The sequence below is a fragment of the Globicephala melas genome, chromosome 1, assembly GCF_963455315.2.
Source record: "Globicephala melas chromosome 1, mGloMel1.2, whole genome shotgun sequence".
Lineage (NCBI taxonomy): Eukaryota > Metazoa > Chordata > Mammalia > Artiodactyla > Delphinidae > Globicephala > Globicephala melas.
This window is the reverse complement of record NC_083314.1, coordinates 175,225,518-175,252,965: the sequence shown is the minus strand read 5'-3', so window position 1 is coordinate 175,252,965 and position 27,448 is coordinate 175,225,518. Positions and strand designations below refer to the sequence as shown.

The window sequence follows — 27,448 nt, the reverse complement described above, 5'->3', positions numbered from 1 at the left end:
ATGGAGAAGACTCCCTTCTGGGGCTGTTGCTCCCTTGGGGGCCCACAGGAAGGACATAATATGCCTGGTCCTGCAACCAGGTAGGGTAGGGAGAACCCAGAGAAAGAAAACCAGGCACGGCTTTCTTGACATAAGAGAAGCCGTCTTTTGTGATCTAAGCCTGGCCACAATCCTTGACCTAGAACAGGTCTCAGTAATTAATGATCTTAAGGGAACAAAAGAATAGACAACTGTTATCAGGCAAGAGAAGTAACAATAGCAAAGATATCAGTTGTAAAGACTCCCAGTTCTGTTTCAGTGGTGAAGATTAGCCTGAAATGCTCAACTGGAACCTGAGGGATGATGATGACCTTTTCTGACCCTCGTGACTTCAATCAACTAAAGCTTGGACTCTGTCGAGCACCCAAGCCCCTTCACGAATAGGTATGTACCCTTAGCTTAAAACTTCTCCAGTTTTGCTGTTGGGGAGACACTGCTTTGGGAGAGATCCCGGGGTTCTCCTTACTCGCTGCAAAGAATCAATCCTTCCTTCTCCTGACCTTTGTCTTGGTTGTGTCTTTTGGCTCGACACCTACCAAGAGGTAAACCCAGTTTTGGGGTAACAGTCCGAGTGGCAAAAAGCTGGAGAATTCACTAATTTGTACTGGTTTATTCTAGAGCATTGCCAAACTTCTCAGTTTCTCTAGTTTCACTAGATTTTTGCAACAGAAGGGATTTTCTCACCTAGTGACAAACCCCATGACAAGATTATGGCTGTCTAGACACATAAGGTGCAGTTTCAGCAGTCTGTCTTGTATACAGTTTCCCGGGCAAGGAGGAGGCTGGAAGAGAACTTGAGTGTTGGGAGTCAGCGGCACACCCTCTGGCACCCAGCAGTCAGCGTGATGTGGGAGATGAGAAATGAGCATTTTTAGTCTTGCACAGATAATCCATCCTCTGAACAGGAGGTCTCTAACTCTAGCCAGCCGTGTCGGAAATACACCAGTTTTCAAGTCCAGAGAGCTGTGAATTAATCACCTTTTTTTTTTTTTCCTGGCTGTGCTGCGTGGCTTGTGGGATCTTAGTTCCCTGACCAGGGATTGAACCTGGGCCCTCAGCAGTGAAAGCGCACAGTCTTAACCACTGGACCGCCAGCGAATTCCCAGGGAATTAATCACCTTTGTAGTAGGATTCAGCCTTCCACACAGTAGGTATTTGAGACAAATCAGTTAACTTGAGTTTATGGAGCATTTGCTCAACTGCAAGCTAGATGCTTTTCACATTTATTATTTTTTAAACTCATACATGTTAAGAATTTATTTTTAAAGTTCTTTTTTTTCAGCTTAAGTATAATTGACAACATCGTAAGATATTTAAAGGGTATGATGTGGACTTCCCTGGTGGCGAAGTGGTTAAGAATCCGCCTGCCAATGCAGGGGACACAGGTTCGAGCCCTGGTCCAGAAGATCCCATATGCCGCAGAGCAACTAAGCCCATGTGCCACAACTACTGAGCCTGTGCTCTAGAGCCGGTGAGCCACAACTACTGAAGTCTGCATGCCTAGAGCCCGTGCTCCACAACAAGAGAAGCCACCGCAATGAGAAGCCCCCACTCGCCGCAACTAAAGAAAGCCCGCACACAGCAATGAAGACCCAACGCAGCCAAAAAAAAAAAAGTGTCTGATGTGATGATCTGATATATCTATATACATTGTGAAGGGATTTTTCCTCATCAATTAACACATCCACACCTCACATATTTACTTTTTTTTTCTTTTTGGCGAGAACTCACATTTATTCTTATGTAGACTTTACCCACAATTCTGAGAGGTAAATGCTCTTAATTCCCATTTTACAGATACGAAAATAGAGGCTCAGAGGTTCAACAACTTGCACAAAGACCGGGTAAGAAGGGATGGCTGGCTTCAGCCCTAGAGAAACTTGAAGCATTCCACAGGATGATTTTTGTGAATGAAAGCACATTGTCTGGACACTATCAGAGAACAGAAGTAGCATAAAGGACACAACACTGTCTTTCTCTGCTCAAGCCTGCAGTTTTATTAGTAAAGTCTTTGTGACTTGAAATAGAACATTTGCCTGCAATCCAATAAAAGATTAAATAAGCAGTAAGTTAAACTATCAGTTGATAACATATTCTAATTTAGCTTGAGTTTAAATGGGGTGAGTGACCTACAGTTGCAAACTTGACGTCTGATGAAGCTGATTTGAAGTGGCAACACCCCAGCCTCTCCTCAGAAGCTGGCTGGTGCAGAACTCATCTTTACAAGCCATTAAATTAGTCATGAGAAAAAAACCCATCTTTCTCCATACAGGTCTAGTGATTAGAAGCAAAGTCAAATTACCCATGAATCCAAGGAATGCGACCTTCCGTGGGGCTGTCTGAAACCAATTAGGTGTGAACAGACCTGGAAGGCAGATTTCGCCCTACTGCCCTCCCAGCCCGGGCATGGAGGGCTCCCTGAGGGTTTTCCAGTTCTCACTTCCGAAGCTGGAGCTTTAACATCTGAGGACTGTGTACTGTGTGGTCTTACTGAGGTGGCCAAGAATTTTTAGATGCTAACATAAGGGCAAAGACTGTGTTCTCTAAATTTCTAATAATTTAATGTTTGTTCCTTTTTTCTTGGTGAACTTGGCTCCTAGGTGGGAGGGGACAAATCTTGTTCATCTTTACCTTCAGCACCTCACCTCTCACAATGCCAGACACTAGTGCTTTTGAACCATCCCCCCTTTTTTTTTTTTTTGCGGTATGTGGGCCTCTCACTGCTGTGGCCTCTCCCGTTGCGGAGCACAGGCTCCGGACGCGCAGGCTCAGCGGCCATGGCTCACGGGCCCAGCCGCTCCATGGCATGTGGGATCTTCCCGGACAGGGGCACGAACCCGTGTCCCCTGCATCGGCAGGCGGACTCCCAACCACTGCTCCACCAGGGAAGCCCGAACCATCCCCTTTTAAAGCCAGAAATGCTCATTAAGATTCATTCTTGGTGAGTCAGACGTTTTTCTTAGCCTCCTGATAAAAGAAGCCTTTGTTTCCAGGATGATCTCAATGCTACAACTTAAAAACAGCCTTGGAGTATTCCTAAGAGTGAAAATAGGGTCCACCCGAATGTGCGTTAGCAGGGGAAATGGGTAAATAAGTAATGATGCATCTACGCCACAGAGCAAGAAACCAGTGGTTAAAAAAGCTAAGGTTGAAAATAAATTTCACACACACACAGGTAGATCTTTAGCACCAGAGGCCCTTGTATATCGTTGGGTAAACGTAGAAAGCTGCTGTTATTCACAACAGCTAAAACATGGAAGCAACCGAAATGTCCATTCATGGATCAATGGAGAAACAAAATATGACACATACGTACAATGGAATATTATTCAGCCTTAAAAAGGAAGGGAATTCTGACACGTGCTGCAACAGGGATGAACCTTGAGCACTTTATGCCTAGTGAAATGTGTTACAAAAAAGACAAATACTATATAATTCCACTTATATGAGATAGAGTAGTCAAAGTCACTGAAATAGAAAGTGGAAGTATGGTGGCTAGAGGCTAGAGGAGGAGAAATGGGGAGTTAGTGTTTAATGGGCAGAGTTTGAGTTTTGCAAGATGATAACAGCTCTGGAGATAGACTGGAGTGAGGGTTGTACGGTAACGTGAATGTACTTAATACCACTGAATTCTCCATTGAAAAATGGCTGAGGTGGTAAATTCTGTATGTATTTAACCACAATGAAAAAAAAAGACAAAATAGAAAGTTGCTAATATCAATATTTTGTACCTTATTTCTGAAGGGAAAAAAACTTCACATATGCTGCGTGTTGTAATGACATAAAGGTCTGGAGGACATGTGTGAACTGTCAACAGGGGATGTGAAACTTGCGGAGTTTCCATTTTTAACTTGACAAACGTTTACACTGTTTGCTTTTTCAGTGTTACCGCTTTTGTAGTAAGCGTCAGAGCCAAGGCAGCAGTGGTGGGAATTCATGCTTCCTGTGCGAGGTCTCTGGAGGTCATTTGTGGAACTAACTGGAGCTTATAGCTGTGCTGGAAGTATCTGTAACCTGGCCTCAATGAGACAGAAAAGAACTTACCAAGATTTGGTTTGAAGAATTCTAATACTGAAAGCTGTAGAAACTGGGGTGCCGTATAATGACGAGCCACTGTTTACTGAGCACCCAGAGTAAGTGCAGGCATCCTCACACCAGGTGGCTGAGGGTGGCACAGCTAGGAATCCCATTTTACAGATGGGCAAATGGAGTAGCAAAGAGAAGGGACTTGCCCAGTGTCATCAGCTGGTGAATGGCAAAGCTGGGAACAAGCCCCAGGTCCTGCGTGACACCAATTCTATGCTTGTCCCCATCGTAGCCACCCCCAATGGTGGCTCAGTTCTGGAGGCCTGGCCCCCTCTTCAAGGACAAGGACTCCTCCTTCTGGCACCTTCACATCCCACTGCAGCAAGTACAAGGAACAGGCTTGCTTTTTTGTTAATAAAGTAGAATAACATTTATTTATTAAAATTTTTATTATATATGCTGTATTTGTGGGAAATCGAGACCTTTGAAGGAACTCAGATTAGATACAAATTACGTTCAGCTGAGCTGGTTACAGTCATGTTTAGCACGGGAACACTTAAGCTGAAGCTTTCTTTTCCTTATAGGTTGCCATCATTTTCTTGATTTCAGCAATAGCTTTCCCTGGATTCAGCCCCTTGAAAAAAGAGAAGAGAAGCAATACCAAATGGTAAGTGAAACTGAACGGAACAACCCCATGACCTTGGGCGACCCAGGACCTCCTGACCTAGCTGGTCAAAGCACGGTGATTACAAACCAAGTCCTTTAATACCCAGGGGTTTGGACTAAGAGCTCTCTTCTGTTTCCACTCTTAGACGTTTGAAAACGGCCAGCTCTCTCTGGCAGGAGCCCTGTCTCACTGAATTCCTGCTGGTGAGGCTCAGTGTGGCAGGTCAACGAGCCCAAGGAAGAGTCATCTCTTCTATGACTACAGTGTCAAAATTAGCCAGTTATCTCTAAAGGTTTCACATCATTACCATTATCATTCAATCATCATCACCAGAAATCTGCATCTGCAAGCCCTCAAGGTATGTGGGAGAAAGGAGCCTCTGTTAACCTTCCTAAGCACCACTGGTTAAGTGGCCCACAACACTGGATTAGCTGCAGTTGGCCTCACAGCTGTAACATCTGTCCTGCACGAGGTATGGCAATTAAACCCAGCGGGGCCAGTCTCCTGGAAGCAGGAAGTGAGATCACCAAATATTTGGTAAGATCAGACAAGCACTCATCTGAGGCTAGTGAAGCGTCCCCTTGTTCAATTAAATTAAATTGTTTATTTTATGTGGCTCTGCGCTGAGCGGCATGCAGAATCTTAGTTCCCGTGCCCCCCTTCCACGCAGTGGAAGCGTGGAGTCTTAACCACTGGACCTCCAGGGAAGTCCTGGGTCCCCTCATTTTAGAAGGACAACTTTAACTCTGAAATTAAAGTGTGCAAAGAAAGAAAAAGAAAAAAGATCTTCGGAGAGACAGAAAGGGAAAGAGAAGACACTCTTTAAAAGACGGATATGGAAGGATCCCCGAAATGTGTTAAGTGAGAAAAGGTAGACACTGTGACAAAGGACACGTGGAACATTTGCGTGTAGCACAAACTATCCCTGGAAGGACACACAGGAAGCTGATACCAGGAGGGGAGGGGGCTGGGGAAGGAGGAAGGCCCTCCACAGCACTTCCTTTTGAACGCTGAGCCTGCCCCATCAAAAGGAATTTAGAGTCAGTAAACAGACTGTACCCAGTCCCGGCATAGGAAGAAGGCACTGGGAGGCGGGTGGCCTGCTTCTAGGCCTGCCCTGCCCCCAACCTGAGAGTGACCTTGGCAAGATGCCCCCACCCCCAACTCCCGCTCATGGGCTCAGCTTCCGAACCTGTAAAGGGGCTGCACTTGACGATTTTTGAGGTCCCTTCTAGTTCAAACAATCTGGGCCTATGTCTAGCCTCACAGCCCCAGTGTCCACCCCTGCTTTACTGAAGGGGAGGGCAGGACACAGAGAAGTCTGTCCTTGGTTGTCTGGTCTGTCTGCTGCCCTCTGCGATGCAAACATTCACGCCTAGGAGCGCACCGCAGGATCCTCCGCGGAGATTTTGAAGAAATACACAAGCCAGGCCCCAGCCTTGGAGAGGCTGTCTTCTGACTGACCGGCTCAAACGAACAGAAGGTCCCATTAAGTGCTTACTATGTGCCAGGCACTGTCCTAAGCGCTTCAGTGGCATGACTTGCCTCAGAAGCCACAAGGCTCGCTGAGCAGAGCCTGGGTAGAAACGCAGGCAGCAGGATGCGGAGCCTGAGCTCTCCCGCACTGCTCGGGACCCCACCAGGCCCCAGGCCCACCCCAATGCCGACGGCACATGAGAAGCATCTGGCAGGGGAAGGGGGGCCCTTGAAACACTGTGGAATTACCCAGTCTGGATTTCATGTTTGTTAAGATGCGCTGCCTTTTCTTTCTTTCTTTCTTTCTTTTTTAAGCTGCTAACTGGTCGTGCTAGAGTTTTCCATCTCGCTGCCTGCTTACTCACTGCACCTTTAAAATGAAATTGCTCTGCCCACAGTCTCTGCTCCAAGGGCAGCCCTGGCTGTTCCCCGCCCACTGACCGGCCCAGGGCTGGCACCTGACGGTAGCTGGCCGGCCAGCTCTGACCGTGCGTGGGCTGTGCCGTGGAAAGCTAAGCTGGGCCAAGGAGACTCCCTCCGAGGAATGTGAGCTGAGAAATGCTGAGAGAAGCCAGGCAGATGCTGAAGCCGTAGGCAGGGTGAATATGAACAGGAAGCAGGAAGTATGAACAGGAAGAGGGAGTGAAAGCTAAGCAAGCAGGAGCCCCGAGACTGAGGAAAGACACGCAGAGGAGAAAGCACAGGCTGGCTGCCAGGGAGCCGCGCAGACCGGCAGCCATGTTGCCACACAGAGACCTTGGGGCCCGGAGAGGGAATGTAGCCCTCACAGCTGCCTGTGCTCAGACGGCTTTCCTCCCGTGGTTCCCACAAAGTCAGGGCAAACCCAGGTTCCTGTTCACGGGTCCTCGTGGCATCCTTGGCTCCCACCAGGCCCGTGTGAACCCGACTTGAAAACCCTTCTCAAGGGGGCCTGAGTGAGCCTGTGCCCCGCAACTAAGCGCCAACACCCCCAGGCTCACACGGAGGGGAGAGTGCTCTCTGCTCCCCGCCGAGCACACGTCAGTGCTGGGCCGCGCGGGGGGCCGCAGCCGCGTACCTTGGGACAGGAATTCGTGCAGTTCATGATGGTGTGGCAGCGGTACAGAGAGAACGGGTCCTGCAGCTTGGCCAGGCGCTCCTCTGTGAAGTCGTCTCTGGAGTCGATCATCCAGCGATAGGCCTGGGGGAACCGGGGACTGGTGGGCTGAGCTGTCACCTTAACTGGCCAGAGCAGCCCTCTGGTTCAACTCAAAGCTCCAGGCGCGCAGAGGAACAGGAATTCTCAGCTTGGAAGCCATCTCCACACTTTACTTCTTGCCATCTTTCAAGGAAAGGCTCCCAACCCTTTGTAACGTCTCTTGATCCCCTTGACTAATGAGCCCCACCAACCTTTGAACCACATGCCCCTGGTCGCTGGTGCTTAATAATATACCATCAAGCATCACCTTCTACTGATTTCGTGTTGCTCATTAGCTTCCTCCCTAGAACATGAATGAGCGAAGGCAGGGATGGTGTCCTCGACTCTCTTTAATTGCCTTCAGAGCACCTACCCACTGCCTTTGGGTGAACTGGTAACAGACCTGCACAGAGAGAACATCTGTTCTACTTATCGCTTCTTTTGATTAGCATACCCATCCCAGAAGCCTGAGATCAGCCAGCTGAAAACTGATTAAGCTCCTGGTCACCGGGCCGGCTCCAGCAGTGTTACGGACACCACTTTTACATTTCCCAACAACTCAGATCACTGGTCCAAGCGCCAGCTACAAATGTACCTCATTACTCAATCTTTAATTTGGCCAGGAATCAATCGGTACTGCTAACTGGTCACACAACCACAGAACTTCTCTTTTTGTGGGAAAATGAGAAACAAGAAGTTTCTTTGAGTTGCTTCAGAGTCTGTGAAGAGCACTGGCCACAAATCTAAAAAGTATGAGCTTTCTGGGAACAAAGACAGTGACTCTGTCTGCCGTGAACTACACATATAGTGAAAGACGATGAAAAACAACACTACTTTCTTCCCAAGCAACCCCTAAGCCCAGTACTGCAGGCTTTCACTAGCCTGGAAACAATTTCCAACCTTGCAGCTGGGTAACTGCTCCTCAACGAAATTTCTCTCTCCCCTGCTTCCACGTTAAAAATCCCGTGAGAGGGAGATGGGGAGCCTTCTGACAGATGCAGTCCGGGGAAAGCGGGCAGGTGGGCAGGGAAGAGCCAGCAGCACAGGAAACATCTGAAACATCTGCAAGGCCTGGTGTGCCAACCCGCAGCCACCGCCCCTTGGCGTGACCCTCACCACACTAAATGAAGGCATTTTGCAGATGAAGCCCCAGATTTACTGAAAGCCAAGTGAAGGTGATACAACCAATTACCGTTTGTAATGGATGCCAAAGAAGGAAGCCATCGCCCCTCAGAACGTCGGTTTCCATTTCTCTTACAGAAATGAAGGAGCGCCTTACCTGCATAAGAACCGCGGGTCCCAAGTACTTGTCTCCATTCCACCAGTAGCTCGGGCAGCTGGTGCTGCAGCAGGCGCAGAGAATGCACTCATAGAGCCCGTCCTGTGCGGGGAGAAAGGGCCGTCAGGAGCCCACCATGGAAGAGGTGGTCGTGTTCCGAGCTGAGTAAACGCGAGGTCTGGGGTCAGAGCAAGGACGAAGTGCCCACTCGCACGCGAGTGCTCTTGGCAAGATCCTAGGAGTGGTTTGCAGAGATTTATCAGATTCATAAAAAAGATCTTGGAATTGCAATTTAGACATCTGCTGGATTAGAGCCCAGAGTTCTTAAGTCCAAGTACAGTGTATTCATCCTTTAATAAATACCCCTCACTTATCTTAAAAAAAAACAGAAACAAAAACGTGAAAAGAACTTACCACCTCGAATGCAGTCTAGCAGAAATTAAAAAGGCCCTGAGTGCTGAGGCATCTGGAGTCTACACCAGCCGCTGCCCTGGCTCAGCAGACACCTCAAGTTTTCGATAGGAACATCAACATTATCCTAAACAGCCAACCAGCACCGAGCACCATGTGCCTTACTGACTACCTCATTTGACTGTCACAATAATCCTGGGGTGAGTGCTATGAGATTCCCATTTTACACGTAAGGAACTGAGGCTCAGAGAAGTTAGGTCACTTGCCGAGGGTCACACAGCTGCAAACAGCAGAGCTGGGATGGGCCCCTAGGCGGCCTGACTCTGAAATCCGTCCTCTAACACTGCCACACTGACTCAACACGCCCAACCAGTTCTAACTGGACTTTCTGATTTGGAGAACAACAGAAACTGATTAAAAGTGGCAAAACAGGAGGGCACGCTGACATGTGAAGTGACAGCTGAAAACAGATGACACAGAGTTGATGGTCATGATTGTAACCAAGAGTCTTCAACAAAATTTATGTTCTGTTCAGGCAGCTGGTGAGAGTGTAAACTGGCTCCACTGTCTAGAAAGCATAAGGTCACAGGATTAAGAGCCTTCACGATAGTCATATTCTTTACTTATAAAAGGGTAGTTGTCGATAGAGATTACCTTTGGGTGGTGGAATTATAGATTATTTGAAAATTAGTTTTCTGTTCCAATTACCTATAATGAGCATTATGGCTTTTAAAATCATGAAAAAAAGTTAGGTTCAGCAATATTAATTTGAAGAAGTGAAAAATGCTAAATAAGCAAATGTTTGGTATTTAAATGAGTGAATTTTGACTACCTAGAAAACATGCTCAGGGGAACCCTCCAATCCCTAAAAGTAGTACATCAAGGAGATGTTTATAAGCTACAAGCTTTCCTACCTGAGGACTGTGAAATGACAAGCTGGGCCAGGGTGGCCAGTTCCAACCTGGACCCTGGGATGCGGCAGACTCCCTGGAGTTAGAAACTGGGCAGAGCTATGTCCTGAGAACAAGAAACTCTTGGAAGAGAAGGCAGCTGCTTGCTCTGAATTCCAACATCACCACGCTGACCCTCAACATCTCGATGACAACAGAGCTGGGCATTCTTACCAGGACCTTCCTTTCTTAATATTTTATGGGGAAGAGGAGAGGGGCTACATGTTCCCCCAGACCTAAAAGGCAGAATTCATTTATTCATTCACACAACTCATATTTGTTGATAAGACAGCACATGCCAGGATCCTGGGATCCAGAAAGGGGTATAAGACACAGCCCCTGCCCTTGAGGTGCGCTTAGTCTGCTAACGGACTGTCATGTAAACGAATGAAGTGGTGACCCTGAGACAGCACGAGTCCTTCCCTCGTGTAGGCATGATGTTGGGACCTATCTCCATCTGGTCCCCTTCCCACTTCTTCCTCTCCAAAGGACACCAAGTGTGCAGGCAGTGAGTGTGCGTGCCTCCTTCTTAGAGGAGGTAGAAGTGTACACGAGAAAGAGACTACAAGCTCGCTAATAACCCCTTCACTTGCAGAGACTTCATAGCCTGTACCCAGGGGTAGCAACTCCAAGAGTGAGTGGGCCTGCCACAAGCCCACACCGCGTCACTAGACGTGTGGTGTCAGGAAAGCACCAAGTTCTAGTTCCAATTTTGCTATCGGCTTCTCTCACTCCCATCTGCAAACAGGGTGGTGGCAGCAGGACCGCAAACAGCCGGCATGTGTTTTAGTTGCCCACAGGGTTAAAGAGTAACTCTGATTTAGCTGTCAACTTTTCAAGACCTGGCGATCGACATCCTGGTTTCTTTTGAAAAAGACAAATGTCTGGCAACACGGTAGCAGTGAGCCCCTCTAGGCAGAGCACTCCAGGGCCTTGGTCCTCTCTGCGCCCTTCATAGGTTCTCACTACCCACCTGGCCCCGATAGGATGGGTGTCCAACCCTTGGACAGATGGTTCTCAAGTTCCTTTCCAGAAGACGCTGAATGTTCTGCATGATCCCATGCTGTGCCCCCCATCCCCTCTGCCCCTAAGCCCCACTTCCTGACAAACATCTTTGCAACAAAATTCCTCAAGTCAAGACAATGAACAGGGACTAATGACCAGTTTCTCACGATCTTCTATGGACTGCAGATACTGCTTCTTGCCTTCCTGGGATTCATCCTTCTTCTTTAAATAAGGCTCAATGGACTTGTACTGGGCATAGAAGTTGCTCAAATCCTGAGGTTAAGAGGAAGAAGAAGAAATGGGTCAGATTCCACCACCACTCCTTAGCTTTCCTACTTATCCCATTTTTGGGACACCGCCCACTTTCCTGCCCTGTGACAGGCAGTAGTCAGACTCTCCTCCTTTGGCATTGATACAGGCAAAGGTCACGAAAGGAGAAGTGGTCACATGTAAGCGTGGTTAGGGAATTTCTCCTTCACCCACTTGGGAAACTTTCCAATCCCACAGTCCTTTCTCCTCAGATGCCCTTGAGAACACCCAGTCAGGGAAAGGGAAGGTGGTCAAATATAGGGAGGTAGACATGAAAACACGTAAGAATGGCTGCATTCCCAACTGGTATTTGCCACATGAACTCTTTGTTGTTATGGCCAAATTCTTCATTTCTGAAACTGTTCCAGGTCTAAAATTCTGTGCCCTGTTATTCCCAAACAATCCTCACCAAATGAGCTGCTGGATGACCTTCTAGGCCATTTATCTTCTGCCATTCAAATTCCTTAACTAAACTCAAGACAGGAAAAAACCCTGCCCTGAAGAACTATAGCACAACACACATACCTCCTGCCCCCCTTAAAAAAAAAGAAGCGGGCGGGAGGTGCTGGGGTGGTGGGGAGACACACACACACACGGGCAGGAACTCACAGGAACAAGATCCTTTATCACATACATATGTGGAAGAGGGTAGATTTTGGAAACTTTGTTGAGGTTGATGTCAATCCTTCGGGTACAAGCGAGAGTGTTGCCTCCATTGATGTTCATGGCACAGGAGCCGCAGATGCCTGAGACACAGCACAGTTAACACTCCCCTACCCAGCTGGAGGCAGTCCAGCTGCAATTCTCCCTTCCCGACTGTCCTTACTCTACCAGCAGGAGTAGCACTGACATGGAATACACCTGTGCAGAGGTGCCCGCTGCCTTTTCTCCTTCCCATTCTTCTTAGAATGTAGATCTAACGGCTGTAGTTCCAAAAACCATGTTGTGAAACCAGGAGGCAACCCTGAGGTTGGAAGCTATCTGCTCAGGATGGCACTGGAACACAGACGAGCCTGGGGTGCTGCTGGCATCACGGAGGGCCCACACCAGTCCTAGTTCCTTGCTTCATGTATTTTGAGAGAAAAACCAGTTTTTTTTTTTTTTTTAAGTCACTGTTATTTGAACTCAAACTCTATTTTTCTTAAGCTTTTTTTTTTTTGGCCACACCACAAGGCTAGTGGGATCTTAGTTCCCTGACCAGGGATTGAATCCAGACCCACGGCAGTGAAAGCACAGAGTCCTAAACACTGGACCGCCAGGGAATTCCCTGGACTCAAACTCTTAACAGATATAACACCCCAAAATAAATCAACACTGTCTTGGTCATCTTAAAGTTGAAGCCTGGATACAGACTGTCCAGAGACAGATCTCATTCTATTGTCTCCACAAAGCCTACACTGGGGACATGAAACCCACAAAAGCTGCCTTAGCACTGACTTTTCAAGGAGGATGAGCTAATGTGAAACCAAACCAAAGTAAGCAAAATAAGGTGCTGACCAAGGACCCTGAAACGAGAATTTTCTTAGCCTGGACTCACTTCCTGTGTACGGAATTTCCTAGGTATTTCAGAGTTACAAATGACTACGCGCTCTAAGCCCCTGCTACCACTTCTTCTGAAGCTGTTTTTTCTTTTCTTTTCTTTTTTTTTTGGACTGAAGCTGTTTTTTGAAAGTAGTTAGGCCGGAGAAATGTGGTTACTTGTGAAACTTGGACTGGGTTATCAACTTTCTCTCCCCCTCCCGTTAATCTTAATAAAAGTATAATAGGACACAAGTATCCACTTAAGCAAATACTCCTACAGTTCCCCAAGAGGTCGAATATTATCAGCACATTTCTGTGAGCCTGGCATCCAGCAGAGCAGTGTGCTTTGATAAGAAATGGTATAAATACAATAATAATAAAAATCCAAGGAGACTTCTCTTAAAAAGGCTCCCCTGGAAATTCTCTTCACAAACTACAAGGGAAACAGAAGTAGCCACAATTAATATCATTCTGCCTCATTTTTTTTTTTGCCCACATGGGCCACACCTTGTGTTCTTGGCTCTGAAAGAGTTTTATGGGGAAGCTTACTGAAAAGCGTCTATTTCCTGTGTTGTCAGGACTTATGTGGGAAGGCTGGTACTTAATTACAGCAGAATGTTCCCTAAACAGCAGGATTCAGCCAAACTATCATACCCTTAGCATCTGCTACACTGAATCCAATCCTGTAAGATTAGCTGAATCAAAACAGATGTCTTAGAAGTAGGACTTTAAATGCTTGAGATGTACAGCAGAACACAGATAAAGAGCGATGGGCCAATAGCTATAACGACTTTTTCTTTTATGGAAGGTTATTTTAGGGAGAAAGTTCGATCACAGCCCTTGGTCTTGGCCCCAGCTGCCCTGTTTTGGTTTTATCCCAGGTTTTCCGAGCCCGGCCAGTAAGTGTATCACCTGAGAGTGTAATTCTGGAATCTGACAACTTTGGCTGAGTCCTGGCTCCCGACTCACCATCTCTGTGTCCTTTCAGAAGTCCCTTAACCTCCCTGGGCCTCAGTTTCTTCACATGTACGCTGAGTGTAAATGGTAACAGCACCTGTCTATCTCACGTGAAGTGCACAGAATGGAGTCTGCACAGTCTGTGTTCCACAGCCACCAGGATCAGTTAGCCGTCAGAGCACCCCCGTGTGATTCTTCCCACACCTGAGAACCATCTGAATGATTACTTAGGAGTTTACTTTAAATCAATTCATTTTACCTTAAAATTATATTTAAAAATCATTTCTATCACTGTTACACTGTCATTAGTAATTATATTTTTCTAGTACATAAAATCGATACATAGCTATTAAAGAATGTCGGTATGCACACTGCCTGGAATCAGCAGCACACTGTAGGAATCGCTGTTTACATCCAGAACATTCCTACTGACCACCTGCTCTGTGCACGTGTAATGCTGGGAGCTGGAAGGGGACGCATGTCCCCCTTGTTGGACAAGTGTTAAGTGTGCACGAGCACCAGCTAGAAATTCCCCACTACTCCCCTAAAGAAGAGCTCTGCGGTGACCAGCTAGCATATCTGAGCTGGTCCTTGAAGGATGCAGCAGCTCACAGGGACTGCCAGAAGCAGTAACCATGCAAGTGAAAGCTCCTGAAGGGAAGCAAACTTAGAAACCAGAACTGATACCACAGTTCAAATTTCCAACACTTCTGCCTAAGAAAAGGAAGTGTGACTTGTGGCAAGGTCACCTGGCAGAGCGCTGCAGCCATTCTCCAGGTATCCCCTGGTATCAGTTCTGGCCAGCCCAGGCTTCTTTTGGGAAACAGAACAAAAGTGTCCAAGCCTAACAACAGGGAAGGAAATGCTTACCTTCTCTGCACGATCTTCGGAAGGTCAAGGTAGAATCAATTTCATTCTTAATTTTGATTAAAGCATCCAACACCATAGGACCACAGCTGACCAAAAAAAAAAAAAAGAAAAAAACTCACAAAAATAAAAGACCCAGTTGTACTTATGTGAAGTTCAATCTCCCTACACTTTATCAAAATATGATCTGAGACAGCTGCATATATTAGCTGCTCTTCTTATCCATGGCCTTCTCAGGTCACATTCAGAATTTTTTCCATAGTTTTATTTTTGCACATTCTTAAACATTTTAAGTACAGCAGAATTCTTACACATTTTAAGTGCCACACTGCAAATACATTTCTAGGAAATGGAAAGCTAAAGAGGAAGAGAAATATTTAGCTTAGGAGACAACTTCCATATACTGGCAGTTTTTATTTTTTCTTCTAAAGCTCACTGAAAAGTTTTCCAAAATAATTTATTTCAAATTTTAGTTTTATTTTTTTGGACAAAAATAGTAAGTAGCTTTATATGGTTAGTTAACAGCTTCCTATCTACAAAGCACAGAGAGCAACGCCCACATCTCACAGGACTGCTGCAGGTGAATTAACATAGAGGAAAATGAAACACTCAGAGCAGTGTCTGCCACAGACATTTGGTCTCACTATGATTATCATCATGCAGAGACTGTGACTCTATGGAAATGGCTTATTCTCTCTGAGCCTCAGTCTCTTTATCTGTAAAATGGAATTATTATTTGTATCACAGGATTATTATGAAGATGAAATAAAAACATACAACAACAAGGTCCTACTGTATAGCACAGTGAACTGTATTCAATATCCTGTGATAAACTATAACGAAAAAGAATATGAAAAAGAATACATGTATGTTTAACAGAATACATGTATGTATAACTGAGTCACTTTGCTGTACAGAAATTAACACAACACTGTAAATCAACTATACTTCAATAAAATTAAAAAACAAAACAAAACGTGCAATTGTTATAGCACCTGGCACAGAGAAGCGCTCAGCAAATCTACTTCCTGGTTGCCACTGCTACCTGCGCTCCTCTCAGTAATTTTCTATGAATGGGATTTAAAAAAATATGCGACCCCCCCCTCCAATTTCCTTTCTTTGTCTCTATTTCTTTTTTCCCCTCAGCTTTGAGATTACTGACAAATAATAGTGTGTAAATTTAAAGTGTATAACATGGTAATTTGATATATAGTGAAATGATTACCATAATAAGGTTGGTTAACATACCTGCATTATCTGTACGTATTTCTACCAACAATATGCTATACCTTTTTCACTGTACCTCTGCTAACACTGGGAATTGTAACCTTTAAAAACCTCTGCTACTCTGAGAATGGAGAAGTTATTACTGTCAGTGTTTTAATTTGAGATCTCTGAATACTACAGTGATTGAATATTTGTCATAAATTCACTGAGCTTTCCTCACTTACCAATTATTTACTGAAAGCCTGCTCTGTACCAGGTTCTGTTCTAAGTGCTAGAGATACACCAGAGGACAAAACAGATGCAAATTCCTGCCCGCACAGAGCGTTCATTCTAGTGGACTAATTCTATAGACTCAGTCTGTCCATGTTCTTTGCCTCTTTGTTTACTGAAGTCTGGGGATTTTTTTTTTTTTTCTTTTAAAGATCTGAGCCTACCATCTTCTAAAACAAAAACTCTTCTGTTTTTCTGTACTACTAACTCCCAATACTTCACTTCTGGTCACCAAATGTGTGGGTGTCTTTCCCATACCAAGCAATTCTGCAACACCAAGTGGGTGTCCCACAGCGTAACTCAATTCTGCCACTATCAATCGGAGTGGCTCACAGAATTAAAAAAAAAAAGTTTACTGACTAGATTACTGGTTTATTATAAAAGGATCAACCCTGCAACAGCCAAATGGAAGAGACACACAGGGCAAGGTATGTGGGAAGGGGAGGAGAGCTTCCATACCCTCTCCTGCAGGCCACTCTCCCAGCACCTCCTGGAGTTTACCAACCCAAGCTCTCTGTACTTCAAGGATTTTTATGAAGGCTTAATTACGTAGGGATGATTGACTATACCACTGGTCTCTGGTAACTGATTCAACTTCTACCCCCTCTCCCCTCCTGGGAGGTCAGGGGATGGGGCTGAAAGTTCCAGCCCTCTAATCACATGGTTGGATTCCCTAGCAACCAGCCCCCATCCAGTGGTTATCTAGGGGCTTTTTAAGAAATCATCGCATTAATATAAACTCAGGTGTGGTTGAAAGGGGCTTGTTATGAATAACAAAAGATACCCATTTCACCTTTATTATTTTCTGAAGCTATTTCAGGAACTGGGAACGAAAACAAAATATAACAAAAGATGACCCTATAGTTCTTATTCTTTAGGATTACAAGGGTTTTAGAAGACAGAACAAGACCAAATATATACCACAGCATCACACATCTAGTACATCTGTTGCTAATCTTGCTCCCGCCCTCAACCAGCAAGTGGCTATCTGACTTCTGATTTTGGTAATCAAAAATTTTTTTTCACTTTTATTTTTTTTTAAAGGCCGCTCCACGCAGCATGTGGGATCCTAGTTCCCCGACCAGGGATCAAACCCACGCTGCCTGCACTGGCAGCGCAGAGTCTTAACCACTGGCCCCCCAGGGAAACCCCCAGTAATCAAAATTTTCAAACACACATAAAATTTAAATGTTTACATTGTTAAAAACTGACCACTTTTCCCCTTATGATACTATCCTCTTTTAAGTCTAAAAGACCACACTCCTTCCTGAGGTTTGATGAATATTTTGAATTTTCTTCCATTTTAAAATTATTTCCCCCAAGTTGCAAAAATTGCTAATCAACTGCCCCAAATCACTGACTGACTAAACCCTCTTTTGCTTCTGATTTGTGATGCTCCCCCTCCAACCGCCCCATTCTATACTAGAATTTTATATATAATGTAGTCTATTTTGGAACTCTTTTCTTTTTCTTTTTTTTGGCCACGCCACGTGGCTTGCAGGATCTTTAGGGGAAAAATCCCCTGACCAGGGATTGAACATGGGCCCTCGACAGTGAAATCATGGAGTCCTAACCACTGGACTGGCAGGGAATTCCCTAGAACTTTTTTTATTCTAATGATCTGTCTATTCTTGTCCTGGCATGTTTTAAATTATGTACATCAATTCTATTTATTCGTTTTCTTTAAGTTACAAAAGTTAGTATTTGCATTTTATAAAAATTTCAAATATAAATAGCTAAAAAGCTAAAGCTCTTCCCTTAACCTGTCTCATGCTAAATTTCATAATAGGTAGGCAATATTAAGAGTTTGGTATAAATTTTCTCAGACTTTAAAAAATGCAATATATATATGATAGTATCTTGCTTTTTTCATTCAAAACAACTCGGCCAAGGGACTGTAATTACGTAACCATTTTCCTATGGAAGAACGATTTTCCTATGGAAGAACCATTTTCCTATGGAAGAACCATTTTCCTATGGAAGAACACTTAAAATCCTTCCCTGTTACACACAATGCTGCAAATAACATTTTGGTACATAGAAATCGCTTGTTCTGGCTATTCTTTGTCCCTTGCATTTCCATATGAATTTTAGGATCAGCTCGTCAATTTCTGCAAAAAAAGGCTGCTGGGGTTTGAGAGTGATTACAGTGAATCTGTATATAAACTTGGGGGTGCACTGCCACCTTAAAAATATTAAGTCTTCCAACCCAGAAACATGAAATATCTTTCCATTTATTTAGGTCTTTGTTAGTTTCTTTCAACAATGTTCTATAGTTTTCAGTCTTGCATTCCTTTTGCCAAGTTTGTTCCTAAGTATTTTATTCTTTTTGATGTTACTGTAAATGGAATCATTTTCTTATTTTAGGATTGTTCATTGCTGGTGTACAGAAATACAATTGATTTTTATATACTTATCTTGTATCCTACAACTTTGCTGAACTAATTTATTGATTCTAATAATTTTTTGGTGTGAATTTGTTAGGATTTTCTATATACAAGGTCATGTGATCTGTGAAAAGAAAGAGTTTCCTTCTTACTTTCCAATTTCCTTTTCTTCCTTTTTGTTGCCTAATTTCCCTGGTTAAAACCTTAAAATTCTGAATGGTTGATGCTAGTATAAAAAAATTATTTTTGCATATTGACCTTGTATCCTGCAACCTTGCTAAATTTACTTAGTATGTTCTTGTAGTTTTGTAGATTCCTTGGATCCTTGGAATTTTATATGTAAACAATCAAGTTATTGGTGACTACAGACAATTTAATTCCCTCCTTTTCGATCTTCATGTTTTTTCTTTCATTTGCCTTTAATGCACTAGTTAGAATGTACAGTAAAATGCTGAATAGAAGTGGAGAGTGGACATCTTTGTTTTGTTCCAGGTCTTATGGATAAAGCATTCAATATTTCACAATTAAGCATGTTGTTAGCTGTAGCTTTTTCCATACATACTCTTTTTTTTAAAAAAAAGATTCATTTTTATTTATTTATTTACCTGTCTATCTGTCTATCTTGGCTGTGCCGGGTCTTAGCTGCGGCATGCATGCAGGATCTAGTTCCTTGGCCAGGGATTGAACCCAGGCCCCCTGCATTGGGAGCGTGGAGTCTTACCCACTGGACCTCCAGGGAAGTCCCTAAATACTCTTTATCTGGTTGAGGAAGTCTCCTTCTTTTTCAAATTTGCAGAGTTATGGCTTTTCTCCTTTCTCCTTTATATGATGAATTACAATGATTGATTTTCCAGTGTTAAGCCAACTTCATATTCCTGAGATAAACTGAAACTTGGTCATTAAGGCATTATCCCTTTTTATAGATTGCTAGATTTGAACTGCTAAAATTTCTTGAGGATTTTTGTGTCTATGTTCACGACCTATACCAATTTGTAATTTTCGCTTCTGTAATGTCTTTGTTAGATTTTGGTATCAGGTTATGATGGCCTCATAAAATGAACTAGGAAATGAATATTCCTTGTTTATTTTCTGAAAGAATATTTGTGTTAGGTTTTTCTTAAATGTGTGATATGATTCACCAGTGAAGCCACCTGGGCCTGGAGTTTTCCGTGTGAAAATGTTTTTGATAACACATTTAATTTCTGTAACATAGAACTATTCATATTTTCTATTTCATCTTATGTCAATCTGGTAAATTGTATTTTTTCAAGGAATTTGTCCATTTCATCAATTACTGAATTTGCCATAAAGTTATTCATAATACTCTCGGTATCATTTTAATATCCATAGGCTCTCTTTCCATCTTGATACTGAGATTTTGTTTTCTCTTATTTTTCTCCAGTCTGGCTAGGAGATGATCAAATTTGTTTCCAAAAAAACCAACTTTTGGTTTTATTTTTTTCTACCAGCTGTCTTACCCCCAGCCCCCATCCTATTTGCTCTTATTTTTATTATTTCATTTTTCTACTTACTTTTGGTTTACCTTGCTCTTACTTTTCTGCCTTCTTAGGGTAGAATCTTAGATCATTGATTCTAAACCTTTTTTCTTTTAATGTATGCATTTGAAGCTATAATTTTCCCCCTAAGCACTGCTTTAGATGCATCTTGCATATTTTGAAATGCTATATTTTCATTATCATTTAGTTCAATATCTTCTCTAATTTCCCTTGTGATTTCTGCTTTGATACCTAAAATATCTTGCTGTTACTGCTTTAAATTTTAATTCTACTGTGGTCAGAGATTATACCCTGTAAGATTCCAACTTTCTGAAATTTATTGAAATTTGTTTTATGGCCCAGTATCTTAGTGAATGTAGCATGTGCACTTAAAAAGAATGTGTATTTCATAATCACATTTATGATTGTTATGTCTTCCTGATAAAATGATCCCCTTATCATTATGAAATGTTCCCTCTTATTTCCAGTAGTGTTCTTTGCCTTGTAGTCTACTTTATCTGATATTACCATAGCCACTCTTTTTTATGTTTAATGCAGATTGCATGTATATTGTTTTCTACTCTTTCACTTTCAACCTATCTGTGTCTTTATATTTAAAGTGCATTTGGGGGGACTTCCCTGGCAGTACAGTGGTTAAGACTCCACACTTTCACTGCTGGGGGTGAGGGTTCGATCCCTGGTCGGCGAACTAAGATCCTGCATGCCCCACAGTGTGGCCAAAAAAATTTTTAAAGTGCATTTTTTTGTAAATAGCATGTGGTTGGGCTTTGCTTCTTTACTTATTCTGACAATCTTTGCCATTTAATTGGAGTGTTTAGTCTCTTCATTTGATGTACTTACTTATTCTGACAATCTCTGCCATTTAATTGGAGTGTTTAGTCTCTTCATTTGATGTACTTACTTATTCTGACAATCTCTGCCATTTAATTGGAGTGTTTAGTCTCTTTTCATTTGATGTACTTATTGATATGGTTGGATTTGGGTCTATCATTTTACTATCTGTCCCAACACTTTCTCCCTGTTCTCTGTTTCCTGCCTTCTTTTAAGTAGTATTTTTAGATTAAGTAAATGTTTTCAGAATTCCATTTTAGTATACATATATTTAATTTATATACTCCAATTCCATTTTAGCTATATATCTCTCTGCATTAAAAAAAATGGTTACTCTAGAATTATATGTCCTTAACTTTTCAGTCTATTTAGAGTTAATATTGTACCATTTCATGTAACAACATTCCAACCTCTATGTATGTTATATTTTATGTAAGACAATGTTATAATTTTGTTCTGTTTTTAAAACATGTTATTATTTATTTATTTAGGCTGCGCTGGGTCTTTTAGTTGCAGCATGTGGACTTCTTACTTGTGGCAGGCGAACTCTTAGTTGCGGCATGCCAACTCTTAGTTGCAGCATGCATGTGGGACCTAGTTCCCCGACCAGGGATCAAACTCGGGCCCTCTGGACTGGGAGCGTGGAGTCTTACCCAATGGACCATCAGGGAAGTCCCTATGATTTTGTTTTAAACAGTCATATCTATTTTAATAAAGTTAAAAATGGTTTTGTATTTATCATATATAGTGCCTTTTATTACTTTTCTAAGAGTTGAGTTTCCACCTGGCATTATTTTTCTTCAGCCTGAAAAACTTCCTTTTTCATGTGGCATAGGTCTCTGGCCCACCTGGTATTATTTTTCTTCAGCCTGAAAAACTTCCTCTTTCACGCAGTACAGGAAGCTATGACTCCTTTTACTTTTTGTTATCTGAAAATATCTTAATTTCATCTTCATCTTGAAGGATCTTTTTGCTGAATACAGAATTTCAGTTGACAGAGCTTTCCTTTTAGTAACTTAGAGAAGACATTCCACTGTCTTTTGGCTTCTGTAATTTCTGATGAGTAGTAAACAATCATTCATATCCCTGCATACAATGTGTTTTTCTCTCATAGCTTTCAAGATTTTGTTTATTTTTACCTTCAGTAATTTGATTATGATGTGCTTGGGTGGTTTTCTGTATATCTACCCTGCTTGGAGTTCACTAAGATTCTATTTATTTATTTATTATTTATTTATTTATGTTGGGCTTGGAGTTCACTAAGATTAAAAAAAAAATCTATCTATCTATTTACTTATTTATGGCTGCATTAGGTCTTCGTTGCTCTGTGAGGGCTTTCTCTAGTTGCAGCGAGCGGGGGCTACTCTTCGTTGTGGTACATGGGCTTCTCATTGTGGTGGCTTCTCTTGTAGCAGAGCACAGGCTCTAGGCGTGCAGGCTTCAGTAGTTGTGGCACATGGGCTTAGTTGCTCCGCAGCATGTGGGATCTTCCTAGACCAGGGCTCGAACCCATGTCCCCTGCATTGGCAGGCGGATTCCTAACCACTGCACCACCAGGGAAGCCCTCACTAAGATTCTTGAATATGTAAATTATGTTTCTCACAAGTTTGAGAAATTCTTGGCCATTACCTTTTCAAATATATTTTTTGCCCATTCTCCCACCCCACTCCTTCTGGGACTTCCAATTACACGTGTGTTAGACCTTCTGATACTGTTTCATGGATCAATGAGGTTCTTTTTAAAAAATCTTTTTTTCCTTTTTGTCTTAAGAATAGACACTTCCTAGTAATTTACTTTCAGGTTCACCAAATCTTCCTACTGTCATTTCCAACCTGCTGTTAAGCCTATCCAGTGAATTTTCTATTTCAGATATTGTATTTTTCAGTTCCAGATTTTCCATTGGTCCTTTTTAATTATCAATAGTTTCTAACTCTCTGCTGAGATTTCCTATCCCATCATGAGCGTATCTCCCTTTATCTATGAACACAATTATAATTGCTTAAAATCCTTTCTGCTAGTTCCCACAACTGGGTTGCTTCAAGGCTGGTCTCCACTGATTGTCTTTTCACTTTTCACTGTTTCTTTGTATGATTAGTAATTTTGGGTTGTATGCTGGACCTTATGAGTAACATGCTGTAGTAACCCTGGACTGTATCACGCTTCTCAGAAGAGTGATTTTTTTTTTTTTTTTAACACCTTCAGAGAATGTTTCACTAGAGAATTTCAAAGCACTCCCCAGCGCCTCACTTTCTGTAACTGGACAAACACAACACAATTATGAAACTGGATGGCAACAAATCTCAAATGGGCTGAACCAAAGGTGGAAACTCAGGATTATTAGTGCTTCTAAAACCCACAATTTATCCTCATTGGAAAACACGCCCTATGCAACGTGAAAAGTAAATTTCATATAACACATGATTTTAAACCAGGCAGTCTCAGTGGTTAAAAATAAACAAATTCGTTCATATCTATCTTAGCATTTAATATACTCAAAAATGTGAATTATTTAATAAACAAGCTAAAACATGTTCACTGTTTTTGGATTTGAAGATGTGCTGTCAATTTGAAATCACACATTCGATCTGTATCAGGAGACAAACCATCCTGCCTTATCAGGCCTGCATGTGGCAGAGTGAGCCCTGCCCCCTCACCACTCCACCCACCCCCACAAAGAAGAGTCCAACCACAGCACAGCCAATATAATGATTAGACGTATCAAATGTAAACATTATTTTCCCTTTAACGTATTCTCAAAATTTGGCCAAACTCAGTATTTAATACGAAAACCCAGCCTCACAGCAGTGATGCCTGTGGGACTATTTCTGGCATTCTCTTGCCTTATCAGATCACCCATAACAAAGACAGTCTAGAAAGAGGCCCGTTCCCTCTTTCAATTCAAAGGTTAGAACTGAAGTAAAGGCAGAGCAAGAGGAAACACACAAACACATCCTCAAACACACCCACACAAACTGCAGCAACTTCCACATCTGACATGACTGAATTTCATTCCAAGCAGGTTTTAATGACAGCTTTGCTATTTAGAAAATTCAAGTAAAATGCTCAAGTAAGGATGTTTCAATGCAAGAGGAAAACAGCGGCTACAACCTTAAAATTTTACTCCAAAATGGAATCAAGACCGACTCTGGCTGGTGGAGACCAGGTGGCAGGGACAGGCAGGTCCCATCCTCCCAAACCTGCACTGCTGAGAACCACAAGCTCCAGGAACTGCTAAGGGTGTCTGATCTCCACCATAAACTTAAGGTGTGATGATTTTCCCTTTTCCTCTGAGAGATCAGTTGGAGAGGACATGATGCAGGAATTACAGTTTTACGTTCTGGGTGAGAAAGTGCTACGCTGCACAGATTTGCTTAAAAAATTTGATTCTGGCAAGCTTCAGGTAAAAATCGTTTTTAAAGGGTCAATTTTTCATTTACATATAACCAATACATCTTATTTACATATACATGACCCAATTTTCATTCAGCTTTCTTCATATGAAGCCTACATTTTAACTGGTATGTAACCGTTATATACTGTCTTTATAGAAAGACTAAATATCCTCTTATTCACAAACAGTTCTGATGATAACAGTTTGTCTCCACATTGAGAACTGAATATAGTTAAAACCTCAATGAATAACAAAGATGAAGACCTAGAGTTAAATCTGTGGAGGGCTGCATCAGCTATTCAAGGAGAGAGCAGCTGCATCTAAACACAAAGCAAGGATGACTGAAGACATGGACGATTGCTTAACGCTGCTACAGACGTGAAATTCTTATACTGGATTCATTTTTTCTTTTGAAAAAACACTGATTTTTCTAGTGATGTTTAACTTTAAAAAGTTATCTTAGTTCTTTAACCCTCAAAGAACTGCTATATTTAGGCTGCTAACCAAAAAAATAATCAAGAGCATGTACCTTTGTCCATAGTCTCCAAGGGTTAAAGTGCAGGAACTGTCTATAACCTGGTATATAAGGCACCCTATTCCACTTTTTTCTTAAAAGAAGCCTTTCCTTTGGTCTCTTGCAGTTTTTCACTGAGCCTGTCCTTTGTCTCCTCCAGCTTCTCTGTGAGGAGCTCTTTTGTCTCCTCCATCCTGTCTTGCGGATACTCCTTCACAGGAGGTGGCGTCGACATGTAGCCGTGGCTGCGCAGATACTTCACAGTGAAGGAGGTCCCCCCCAGGGTCACAGTGTACTGCGTAGGCATTGCAATCTTCAACAGGGCATATGCTGTTAGTGCATTTCCACTCTGGGAATTTTTCAGAATGTTTACTACGCTGTCAGGTAACCCAGTAAGTTCTAGAAAAGGAACGACATTCACTCCTTTTATGGCTGCATAATAAAACATTCCAAACCAAACACCGAAAGTTATTAGATGCACTGGAATCAAAACTTTCCCATATTATCTAAATGTTTTCTTTTTTTAAAAAATAAATTTATTTATTTTTATTTATTTTATTTTTGGCTGTGTTGGGTCTTTGTTGCTGTGTGCGGGCCTTCTCTAGTTGCAGTGAGAGAGGGCTACTCTTTGTTGCGGTGCACCGGCTTCTCATTGTGGTGGCTTCTCTTTGTTGCGGAGCATGGGCTCTAGGCGCACAGGCTTCAGTTGTTGTGGCACGTGGGCTCAGTAGTTATGGCTCGCGGGCTCTAGAGCACAGGCTTAGTAGTTGTGGCGCACGGGCTTAGTTGCTCCGCAGCATGTGGAATCTTCCCAGACCAGGGCTTGAAACTTTGTCCCCTGCATTGGCGGACGGATTCTTAACCACTGTGCCACCAGGGAAGCCCTAAATGTTGTCTTAAATCGTTGGTAAGGACTAACTGATCTGTCTTGTAAAGGATCAGGTTCTTCCTTTTTTTGGAGGGAGTTCCTGGGGATGTAGCACTGGATGACAGAACCCTCTTGGGTAAGATATCCTGCTCCCACTGTTTATGGTGAAGGACCCCTGGTTGGCGTGTATGAGCAATGAATGGCTTCCTTTCCTTTGCAGCACACTGGGCAGCAGGTAAGTGCAGCCATCGTTTCCGAGGGCCCGGTACCCAAACCACTCTGGATTCCGACGTATATAAAAGTAATGGCTCCTTTATGTTTTGACAGTGTCCCCAAAGACCAGCTTTATCTGGTTCCATGCATGTCCTACATGCCAGTCGGAATACAGTCTTTGGTACATTTCATTGCATTTTGAAGAACGGAGATTGATGGATTTCAGCTTCTATAGAGACTCAGGACCTGAGGCCGCTGCTGCCGCTCCTCGCTGTGCGGCTGCTCCGAGCCCCTCCACCGTCCCTCCAGTGACAAGCCGAGCGTGGGTCAGGGTGCTGGAAGCTGCGGGCTCAGGCGACTCAGCTTCCGGCCCGCCCACCCGACACACCAGCTCCACCAGCCACCCGCTCGCACCCGCTTTTGCCGGTGCCCTCAGTACGGCCTGATTTTTTTTTTGTTTTTTTTTGCAGTACGCGGGCCTCTCACTGTTGTGGCCTCTCCCGTTGCGGAGCACAGGCTCCGGACGCACAGGCTCAGCGGCCATGGCTCACGGGCCCAGCCGCTCCGCGGCATGTGGGATCTTCCCGGACCAGGGCACGAACCCGTGTCCCCTGCATCAGCAGGCGGATTCTCAACCGCTGCGCCACCAGGGAAGCCCCTGATTTTTTTTTAAAGCAACAATTAGTATGGCTGAACTCAAGGTCTGGGCACAGTTCATAAATAGAATTTGGGGCTCCCCCTCTGTACTTCTTTCCAGGATTTCCCCCTCATTTTCTGGTGCTATGGTAGCTTCCAAGTATATCATCTGGTCATTCAAGCTAGTGACCACACTAAGACTGTGGGGTTTTCTTGTCTTTGTTTTCAATAAATTTATTTTCGGCTGCATCGGGTCTTCGTTGCTTCGCGTGGTCTTTCTCTGGTTGTGGTGAGCGGGGGCTACTCTTTGTTGTGGTGCGCGGGCTACTCTTTGTTGTGGTGCGCGGGCTACTCCTTGTTGCGGTGTGAGGGCTTCTCACTGCGGTGGCTTCTCTTGTTGTGGAGCACAGGCTCTAGGCGTGTGGGCTTCAGTAGTTGTAGCTCGCAGGCTCTAGAGCGTAGGCTCAGTAGTTATGGCGCACAGGCTTCGTTGCCCTGTGGCATGTGGGACCTTCCTGGAACAGGGCTCGAAACCATGTCCCCTGCATTGGCAGGCGGATTCTTAACCACTGCACCACCAGGGAAGTCCCTAGACTGTGATTTTTTTAAATCGAGTTTTAGCCCTTGCACTCCCACATCAACCGGGGCTTGCCCTCAGGTAAAAAAAACATGCAGGGGGCTTCCCTGGTGGCGCAGTGATTGAGAATCTGCCTGCCGATGCAGGGGATGAGGGTTCGAGCCCTGGTCTGGGAAGATCCCACATGCCGCGGAGCAACTAGGCCCGTGAGCCACAACTACTGAGCCTGTGCGTCTGGAGCCTGTGCTCCACAACAAGAGAGGCCGTGATAGTGAAAGGCCCGTGCACTGCGATGAAGAGTGGACCCCGCTTGCCGCAACTAGAGAAAGCCCT

The 27,448-nt window shown here is 43.6% G+C and overlaps 1 protein-coding gene and 1 pseudogene across 1 annotated transcript in view; both read right to left on the bottom strand.

The window, feature by feature from the left end:
* Window positions 1-4,475: 4,475 nt before the first annotated feature.
* Window positions 4,476-27,448, bottom strand: part of SDHB (succinate dehydrogenase complex iron sulfur subunit B) — a 34,948-nt gene continuing 11,975 nt past the window's right edge. The window contains exons 3-8 of the mRNA XM_030876980.3: window positions 14,688-14,773; window positions 11,949-12,085; window positions 11,187-11,303; window positions 8,665-8,766; window positions 7,266-7,388; window positions 4,476-4,699 (exon numbers count right to left, since the gene is read on the bottom strand). Of these exons, the coding sequence (XP_030732840.1) occupies window positions 4,622-4,699; window positions 7,266-7,388; window positions 8,665-8,766; window positions 11,187-11,303; window positions 11,949-12,085; window positions 14,688-14,773 (643 nt within the window). The 3' untranslated portion in view covers window positions 4,476-4,621. The remainder of the gene's footprint in view (window positions 4,700-7,265; window positions 7,389-8,664; window positions 8,767-11,186; window positions 11,304-11,948; window positions 12,086-14,687; window positions 14,774-27,448) is intronic.
* Window positions 24,871-26,099, bottom strand: LOC115863801 (protein FAM210A-like; annotated as a pseudogene).